The following is a 10,521-nucleotide window of genomic DNA, read 5'->3' as shown; positions in this document are numbered from 1 at the left end:
AACATTCAACTTTGATATCAGTTCAGACTTGTATTATATGTCCTCATATGACCAGTGTATTTGTTATATTGTGGACAATACATTTAGAATTTCACTGTAGAAAAATAATGCTCTTTTTTTTGGCATCTTCATAGGTTCTCAACAATTTATATTTTAATGTTGGCATAGAATTAGAAAATTGTGGAAAGGCTGATTTAAAAGAAAATCTAATTGCACATGGCAGGCCCGTTCCAAAAAATAAATCCATCATTCTCTTTGGCAGTGGTTCACGCCAGGATATGAACATTTTCGGTTAAAAGTTAGTTGTTTTTTTTGACAAACTAATACAATTAAAGGACCTTATTCTATATGGAAATAGAACCGGCAATTTCCAAGGAATGCAGAGCGGGGAAAGAGAGAAAGATGATTGTAAACACGGAAAATTCACAGGGTTTCAAACAAGAAATAAAACGTTAGAGGATTTTTAATGAAAGGTTTGGTTGTATTCAGGTCTGTCTGTATGTGTGAAATCTTACTAATTAACTCACTATGTGTGCCCGTGTGTGTGTGTGTGTGTGTGTGTGTGTGTGTGTGTGTGTGTGTGTGTGTGTGTGTGTGTGTGTGTGTGTGTGTGTGTGTGTGTGTGTGTGTGTGTGTGTGTGTGTGTGTGTGTGTGTGTGTGTGTGTGTGTGTGTGTGTGTGTGTGTGTGTTTTCCGCTATACGCTGGAATGCGGCCAGTCTCGGCTCTTTCGAATCCACACTCCGTTCCAAATCCAAAGCCTTTGATCTGTTTCGCTGTCTCCTTACCCGGAAGAGAACTCTTGCCTTCTCTCTCAGCTGGGATGAACGCACACGTGGAAATATTGGCCCGGCTCCAGACTCATACCAAATTTAGTCACACAAAGGTGAAGGGAGCGCGAGGGGGGAAACCCGGGATGAAAGAGCCAGCCGCCAGAAAGATGAAAGGATGCGGCGGCTCCGCCCGCTCACCCCACCTCGGTGCTTTATAAAGATCTGCCTCCTAGTCCAAACTTATTCTCACGCAATCTCTCCACGCACAGCGAGCCGCAGCATCAACACGTTACTTTAGCTTTTTCTTCTTCTCTCTTGTTTTGTTCTCTCATGAAACATTTCCGACTCGAAGAAGCCCCCATGTTATTAATTTGCTTTATACAACTCTGAACTGTTGTATGAATGATATAGGCTACTGCGCAAGCTGTAAAAATAACGATTCGAAACGATCAGATTGCCTGCTGGCTGTGTATTGAAACATTGCGGCTGAGTTATGCCCTATGCAATACATCATGTTCACGAGTAGTATGCATTATATTTCTATCCAGACACTGCAAAATGTCTCCATTGTCCAGTGAAATAAAATCTCGACATACTTTGCAGTCGACTTACAGACCGCTGTTTCTCCTTTGAACAACATCACGGTAAAAGGCTACTGCAAAATATACAAAAGAGAAGATCACCATTATGGTTCAGTTGGCTAAATGTGTCACGGGACAATCTATTAAACTCAAAGTAAGGGGGAAAGAGTTGTCTTGTTTTGTGAGTGGGCGAAAATATTGTTTTGTTGATTGGAAAATCTCATATGAGATAACATTATGTAACATATTTCAAATGTACTATTCGGTTCCAAGTAATTGAAAGAACATCCGACAACAATGGACCCCAATTTAGCCAAATTAGTCGATTTTCTATCAATTATGCACGCCCTCTCACTCACCGCTCTGATTAGTGGACCAAACACAAACGTTTGGTTTATCAAAGTACTTTAAAATACCAATTGACTACTTTAGGAAATAGCCGAGGCTACTATATAGGTTATTTTGAGCAAACAAACAAACCAAAGGTACTATTGATTCGACTGTAATATTCTTTGTGACAACATGCTTTTTTAAATCATGGATTCAGGAACTTTGCGCACGAATTAAACCACCTTAAAATACACAAAGTATTAAATATATAGTCTGTTTATGATATACATGGGCTCCCTAGAATATTTACATAAAAAGTAGGAGAAAGGTGATGCATTGCCATGTCATTTGAATTAGTTATCCTCAATCACATAGTCCACAGTGGTCACCATCCAACAGTCATTCTGTGTATCCAAACGTCACCCTTTGCTCTTTGTTATTGTTTTAACGTCATAGTAGTGAATCTGTCTATTATAGCATCTTAGGCCCTACTCTATCATATGCATTGGCGTCAGCTTCATCACCGCTTCGGCCCGCCCTCACTCCTTCCCTGTCTACCCATTTGTTGTGAGCTACAGTATGTATAAATCTCCGTACCCCTCGCTCTCTTAGGACTATCAATCGGTGTGGTGTCAATCACAGCGGCGGCTTCCCTTTCATCTCGATCCTCCCAGTCGCTGCGAGGGAGAAGGCAGAGAGAGAAGAGACAGAACCGGGAAGGAGAGCTACATTACTTACGGAGCTCCAGTTTGTATCGGTTTATAACGCACTCCTCGATCTTTTATATCGTTTATTACGTTTCATTTAGCCGTTATTCAGTTCAAGGATGTATGTTCATTTTAATAGGGATAGATACGCAGTGTTGTTTAAGTGGGGGAAATAAATAGTGTTCTAATTGTGGCAAACAGGCTGCACGAGATTCAGAGACGCATTTTTTTTATTTCTGTTTTTCCTTATTTTTTTTCTTCCACGAAAGGACTGCAACTCTCACAGGACCCCAGAACGAGGAAATATAAGCAGAAGTTTTTTTTCTTCTCCATGCGCTTTGACCGTTAGCGGAGCTCCCGGGTGTGCGCCCTCCTCCGCCAAATCTGACGGCGCATCTGACTCTCCTGATGAGGTTTTGACTTCTGACATTTTAAAGAGCCGAACTGGCGAGTGCCGCGGGTCGAGCGTGCACTACACATCCGCTTTTTGCCCATAACATCTTCAATTTCGGATATTTAGAATCTGAATCATTGTAAGAATCCATAATACTTCGAAAAACAACGACAAAAAAAAGGATCTCCTGTTAATTTAGCTCAAACAAAAAACGTGATCGCACGCAGTTTCCTCCAGGGTTCCTAGAACACTTCAAGCCGCTTCAAGGAACATTTTTGGTTTCCTTTTGGGGATTTCGATAGTTCCTCCAATTTGGACAGTGCGAGTACTTCGACTGAATCAAAATGCCACAACTCGCAGGTGGTGGCGGTGGCGGGGACCCTGAGCTTTGTGCCACCGACGAAATGATTCCGTTCAAGGATGAGGGAGACCAAGAACAAATATTCGCAGAACTCAGTCACTCAGAGGAAGACGAGGGAGACTTGGCAGATATCAAGTCATCTTTAGTAAATGAGTCAGAGACGAGTCCAAACAGCAACCATGATGTAAGTATTTCCTCTCTTGTACTTAAGTCTAGTGTTACGTGTTGCCAAGCCTTTATATAGGCTAGCCTAAATAAATGTCCATCAAATTTCTAACGACAACATATTCATTCAAGTTTACCTGTCCCTAAATAATATCCCCCATTTCAGGGGAGTCAGTTGGACATTTTATGAACGTTGATAAAAGCTGAAAAGCTGATAAAATGACTGGATATTTGCCCAAACTATGTTTGGTTTTGTCATAATCAACAAGGTGATGTGTAGCCTAATATTATATGTGTATAATATGACTATTTTTTTATCTGTAAATAGTAGCCATGTTCTGTTTGTAATCAGTTGTAAACAGAGGCTCATAAATAAATCTGCTGCACGTGGCTGCAGAGCTTTTCAAAACATTGTTGACGAATTATACCAAAGGTCAAAACATACAGAACAATTTCATGTGAGATAATATTTGTATACAATTCAGAGAACTGCTGTACAGTTTTTACGAGGTTATTTGATATTTTAAATTAAATATTGCATAGTAGGTTATGAATTCGTGAATACATTTTGAATTATTTTGTTAGGCCTATTGCAATATTAAATTAGCCCTATTGAATTATTATTATAATTATTATTATTATTAGTAGTAGTAATATTATTAGTATAACAATCATTGTCTTGATAATTAAAAAAAAAGTATGCCTACTTATAATTATTACAGTAACAATATCAATATTGCTATGGGTTAGGTGATTTAATTAAATAATGTTTCACCAGGTTGGATAATGTAAACTATGAATAATATAAAATATTATCAAATTCGTATTTGATATAAAACAAATGTTTTTTTTCCAAAGGGAAATCCAGATGAAATGATCTTCGAATGAAAACCCCACCTGACAAAATGTAGCACCTCTAGATTCCAGTGACACTCATGCTCCCAATGGGAAATAAGGCGAACACATTTCTGCATGTTTTGTGGAGATTATGGCCATTTCATGGAGAGACAACACATTGTTAAAGGACGGAATTAAATGGGGGGGGGGTATTAATGGAAATATTTAGTTTTGATACAGATTGTATTCGTATTTGAAATATGAAAGAAATGTCACTGCCACAGTACAGGTTTGAAGGTAATGCTGGTAGCTGTTTTGTTCACATTGCTTATGCATTTAAATCATCTGTCATTCCTTCATCTCAATCATGTATCTAATGCATTTATCAGAGCTGTAACAAGTGTAGCTTACATCGTTTTAGACTGTGATTGTCACATTCCTCCTCGGTGCAGTGAGTTTCATATTCAATAGTAAGTTTAACTTTGTGCCTGAATATATATTATTTTTATCTGGGCAAGGCAGCTGTTACTAAGTCTCTAGCTCTGGATGCTGTATGTATACAAAGGTAAACCTTAGTTAGTTGTTGCCATTTGTCATTAACCTGTGTTCATGGAATTAGGGTACCTACTGACTTTGGGCCGAGCTCATATAGTTACAGCTGTCACAGACGCAAATAAGACAGAGGTTGAATGTTAATTGAGAATCCAGTGAAGTTCCGTGACTCTGCTGGAAGCCACCCTCGGGGAAGTGAACTCCAAAAGGAGGTCTTTCTACGCGTTCCCATTCGAGGGGGGAGGGGGACAGGAGATGCATGTGAAGGGGTTCACGGTATTTTGGAAAAGCAGTCGACTACACAGTAAACATCATCCCCTCTTCTCTATTGTCGCAGTTATTTTGTGCAGAGCGCGTTTGTATTGGAAAGCATCATTTGATTTTGAATTTGGTTGGAGCTTTTGGTTAAATTGGTTGGTGAAAACGAAAGCAGATTGATGCAAGTTAATTTGTAAGCTCCTTAAGCACATAAAGCTTAATTAAGTGGCTCGTTGAGGTGTTGATCCAGACCGCTCCGTGAACCCTTCTCTCCCCAACGCGCTCGCCTCACCGTGTACGTGTTCTTCAATCCGGGGACAAGCTGAAGGAACAGGCCATAGCAGCGTGTGTGTGTGTGTGTGTGTGTGTTGGTGATTTTTTTAACGAATTTAATAACCTAATTTCTGTCTCCGTCTCTCACAGGGAACTAGACAATCCCAAATATCCCAAGACTCATATCATGAAAAACACAGAGACCATCACGACGATGGTAAGTGACACACATCACATGAAATATGATCCTGTCAGTTATCCGCATGTTTTAGAGATCTGCAGTTATATATGGGTCACATCTAGCCGAGATAACGGTACAATATTTAAATCCGTTTCTGGAGGCTTGATTATTGAGAGATTTTTAATGCCATTTTTATTTTTAAAGGAAAGAAAGATGGTAGAGTGGAAAAGCTTCTACCTACTTCATTTTCTGTTCAGAACCGATCAGTCACACTATGGTCCTTTTTCCTATCTGAACCCAGTTCATTCTGATGCAGAGATGATATCTGAATTGATTCTATTCAGGACATGTAGAAACTGAATGGGAAAAAAGTGATATATGTAAGTCTTTTGTGGTCCGTGGGAAATGTTATTATTTATGCAGAGAATTGTTGAATAATCCCAATGGCTGCGGCCCCTTGCCTGGTCATCAGAAATATGCAGTACTGAGGCATTTCAATTGTTAAGTTGACATGAATAAAAACATGTGAAGATAGGCAGTGACTTAAGCATGTGGCTCTCTGATGCTGCTAGTGAGTGACGCTTAATATTCTCCTTGGCTAATTTTGTACACACACTCTCTGTCGCTGTGTCTCTCTCTGTCTCTGTGTCTCTCTCTGTCTCTGTGTCTCTCTCTGTCTCTGTGTCTCTCTCTGTCTCTGTGTCTCTCTCTGTCTCTGTGTCTCTCACTGTCGCTGTGTCTCTCTCTGTCTCTGTGTCTCTCTCTGTCTCTGTGTCTCTCTCTGTCTCTGTGTCTCTCTCTGTCGCTGTGTCTCTCTCTGTCTCTGTGTCTCTCTCTGTCTCTGTGTGTCCTGTACAACGTTGTGCTGCTGTGCGACAGCACCAGGCTCATTTGACGTCTTCATTTGGTCCAGGCTGTATTCTGACCCCAGATAGAGCTGCGGGTCATCACTGGACCTCTGTTCTGTTAAGAGTGGCTCTTCTTTGTTCCCCCAGCAGCCCTGAATAGGACCCCCTCAAACCAAACACTCCCTTTCCCCACAACAAGCCCATGTTGCTATCAATCTACCAGACACCCCCCCCCCCCCCCCCCAGAAAGCGACAACCAACAGCCACCAAATAGTTTGTCGCGAGTTTCTATTCAGGCAGGGGGACGGACCCGAACAAATGCTCTCTCTTTAGGTCAGAGGCGTGGGGAGCAGTAGGGGCGTCTCTTGTTTTGACACAGTCTGTATGTTCCTCCTAATTGACGCTAATTGGCACGGAGGGACGCCATTGTTACTCTGTATAGTACAGCCCTCCTCTTCCCCTTTCTCCAAGACACGAGAGACAAAAGACTGTTGAAACGGGGGGTGCCGGGTCACAGCGGTCGACAGCGATATCATTACGCCATCAAGAGGCATGCATGGAGCGATAATGCGATGGTCATAGTGCCAGGTGGACCAAGTGTTGTTAGAGACTGTAACTTGGCGATGACTATTCACATGCATGTATTAATAGGCTATAAACTCCAGGAGATTTTCCCAATGACTCTGAACCGCTGAAGTTATGATGGCGGTGAACATTGCTGTTATGTTACTTGATCAGACTGTTGCTTAGAGATGCTATTCTATTAAAAAGGCCCAAATCCTAATGGAGATGAATGTGCTTGACTCAAGTTCTCTAACACATCTTCCATTAATGATCGTAAATGTACGCTTTGCACCAAGCCTCAAGTTCACACTTTTCTGTCTCTTGGGCCCGTTTCCAGGGAAACACCTAGACATGTACAACAAAGGTCATCCGTACTCTGGATACCCAGGTTACATCATGATGACTAATATGAACAACGACTCCTACATGAACAACGGCTCCCTGTCGCCGCCCATGCCCAGAACGGTGAGTCTAGTTACACTATACCTCCATCAACCAATCACTTCCACCAGTCTGTCAAGCTAGCTAGCCCCGTTTGTGTCTAGTGCATTTTCACTGCGTCAAGTTTGATTCGACCTTAAAGACTTAACCAGGTCTAAACCCCTAAAAAGAGCGTGCTTAACCTGCGATTTCTTTTCAAATATACCTGTATATGGACATTTCCATTCATCTTTTCTACCATCCTTTCAATTCTAGAATGTTCTTTTCCTCTCTTCGACCGCCTTCCTAGTGTGATGTAGCCGTATATAACACGCCCCAGTAATGTTGTGATGATCTGTTCCCTTGGCAACCACGTGATCTAGTCTCCTCCACATGCCTCATACTTTCCAGCAGATTAACGACATTTATAGTATGTATTATTTCTCACGTCTTGTTAACTTAATCAATGTCTGTTTACATATCGACTGTAAGCCCACCGATTACGCTGCCATGGTCGCGGAGGCCTAACGGCAACATCCCATTTGAAGAGGGAGTTTGAGGAAATAGCCAGGGTTGCCATATGTCACCATGCTTGTAGTCCCTATATCATAACAGTATTCATTTCAGGCTGTAGGCCTGGTGGCTGGCTTCCTGTGTCTGTCCCTTTTTGAACATTACCAGCAAGACAGACACAAAACGCCAGGGCATGCCAGCAGCTGTCCACCCTAATCCTGTTTAGTGTGTGTGTGTGTGTGTGTGTGTGTGTGTGTGTGTGTGTGTGTGTGCGCGTGTGTGTGTGTGTGCGTGTGTGTGTGTGTGTGTGCGTGTGTGTGTGTTTAGTGTGTGTGTGTGTGCGTGTGTGTGTGTTTAGTGTGTGTGTGTGTGTGCGCGTGTGTGTGTGTGTGTGTGCGTGTGTGTGTGTGTGTGTGTGTGTGTGCGTGTGTGCGTGTGTGTGTGTTTAGTGTGTGTGTGTGTGCGTGTGTGTGTGTTTAGTGTGTGTGTGTGTGTGTGTGTGTGTGTGTGTGTGTGTGTGTGTGTGTGTGTGTGCGTGTGTGTGGTGAATACACCCAGTCTCGCTATGGCTCGGTGCCTCCCAAAGCCTGTCCCTGCACCCTGCTAGCACATAGACTAGAGGACACAGACTTACACGTATTGTTCAAGGACCAAAGACTCTGGCTTATGTCTGCCTGTGTGTCTGAGTTGGTTTCATCATGAAATTCACTTGAAGGGTTTGAAGTCTGTGTAGCGACTGTGTGAATATGGCTGACAATACAAAGTGAATGGTGTTCTGATCTCGTGGCAGCGGTACCCACTTTGCTCTTGTGTAGGAGTCCTCTGACCGTAGATATTTCTTCAGACAATTTTCCGCTCCAATATAATTGTTCTGCATACTTATGGAATGGATAACTTCACAAGTACTGAGGGGCTTCCATCCAACCTTCTTTAAGTAAAGAAATTACTCTTGTTATTTGGCCCCTCCTCTCGCTGCCTGGACCGTTTTAAACACTCATTTCATTCACCGTGGCCGCCGCCCGCTTTTTGTTTTGCCAAATGTTCCCATCTTCAATAAATCGTTAGTCAATTTTATGTACGCTTCTCTCACTTATCCAATAAAATGGATATGGTTGGTGGCGGTGCAGTCATGGAAGTTGGAACACAAGTCCTCTCTTCTTTCTCTTCTAGTTTGATGGGAAATGTGTATGTGCTGCCTGACTGTTGATTGGCTGGATGTGAAATGTGTAATGTGTATGTGCTGCCTGACTGTTGATTGGCTGGATGTGAAATGTGTAATGTGTATGTGCTGCCTGACTGTTGATTGGCTGGATGTGAAATGTGTAATGTGTATGTGCTGCCTGACTGTTGATTGGCTGGATGTGAAATGTGTAATGTGCATGTGCTGCCTGACTGTTGATTGGCTGGATGTGAAATGTGTAATGTGCATGTGCTGCCTGACTGTTGATTGGCTGGATGTGAAATGTGTAATGTGTATGTGCTGCCTGACTGTTGATTGGCTGGATGTGAAATGTGTAATGTGTATGTGCTGCCTGACTGTTGATTGGCTGGATGTGAAATGTGTAATGTGTATGTGCTGCCTGGCTGTTGATTGGCTGGATGTGAAATGTGTAATGTGCATGTGCTGCCTGACTGTTGATTGGCTGGATGTGAAATGTGTAATGTGTATGTGCTGCCTGGCTGTTGATTGGCTGGATGTGAAATGTGTAATGTGTATGTTCTGCCTGACTGTTGATTGGCTGGATGTGAAATGTGTGTGCTGCCTGACTGTTGATTGGCTGGATGTGAAATGTGTAATGTGTATGTGCTGCCTGACTGTTGATTGGCTGGATGTGAAATGTGTAATGTGTATGTGCTGCCTGACTGTTGATTGGCTGGATGTGAAATGTGTGTGCTGCCTGACTGTTGATTGGCTGGATGTGAAATGTGTAATGTGTATGTGCTGCCTGGCTGTTGATTGGCTGGATGTGAAATGTGTAATGTGTATGTGCTGCCTGGCTGTTGATTGGCTGGATGTGAAATGTGTAATGTGCATGTGCTGCCTGGCTGTTGTATCAAGCCTGCCGGCCACCGCAGCCACAGTATCTGCAGGCCTAGGATCAGTTTTCACCCAGATCAAAGCCACGTTCTCTCCCTTTCTTCCCTCCTCCCTCCCTCCCTCCCCTCTCCAGTTTAGATTGATTTTCATTGGCCATGGCATTCCTGTGCATGAGGCCCAACTGACAGAGCTGTTCAGAGTTGCTGATTGTCAGCAGATTGTTGGGAGGGAAGCAAGGCGTGAGCTGTAGGACCTCTAAGGAGTTGTGCTAGATCTTTAAAAGGAGAAGGAATGGATGTCCTTGGTTTGGAGGGTTTGAGTAGTTCAGCTACGCATAGGGTTAGTGTGGTGGAGTCACCACGACCAGTAGCACGTATGGAGATTGTCTCTGTGTAGCCGATTCAATAAAGTTCTGTGGAAGGACGAGAGGATCTCAGATATCCCTTCATCTCTGGAGGTCGTTGTCCAGGTTTAGAGTGCAGTTGAGGTCTTTTTTTATTTATTTACTTTATTTAACCAGGCAAGTCAGTTAAGAACAAATTCTTATTTACAATGACAGCCTACCGTGGAACAGTGGGTTAACTGCCTTGTTCAGGGGCAGAACGACAGAGTTTTACCTTGTCAGCTCGGGGATTCAATCTATCAACCTTTCGGTTACTGGCCCAACGCTCTAACCACTAGGCTACCTGCCACCCCAGGTCTAAAGCTTACATGGTGAAATGAAAAT

General features: G+C 42.8%; 1 protein-coding gene across 4 annotated transcripts in view; it reads left to right on the top strand.

The window, feature by feature from the left end:
• Positions 1-2,221: 2,221 nt before the first annotated feature.
• Positions 2,222-10,521, top strand: part of lef1 (lymphoid enhancer-binding factor 1) — a 46,972-nt gene continuing 38,672 nt past the window's right edge. For 2 of the 4 annotated variants that reach the window (XM_029749588.1, XM_029749587.1), the window contains exons 1-3: positions 3,129-3,329; positions 5,381-5,447; positions 7,161-7,288. In XM_029749588.1, the coding sequence (XP_029605448.1) occupies positions 3,129-3,329; positions 5,381-5,447; positions 7,161-7,288 (396 nt within the window). Of the gene's footprint in view, positions 3,330-5,380; positions 5,448-7,160; positions 7,289-10,521 lie in introns of all 4 variants that reach the window. The other 2 variants (XM_029749586.1, XM_029749585.1) reach the window with 2 other exon arrangements.

This window comes from Salmo trutta, chromosome 4 (genome assembly GCF_901001165.1).
Source record: "Salmo trutta chromosome 4, fSalTru1.1, whole genome shotgun sequence".
Lineage (NCBI taxonomy): Eukaryota > Metazoa > Chordata > Actinopteri > Salmoniformes > Salmonidae > Salmo > Salmo trutta.
Note: the sequence above shows the minus strand (reverse complement) of the source record. Positions and strands in the feature narration are given on the sequence as shown.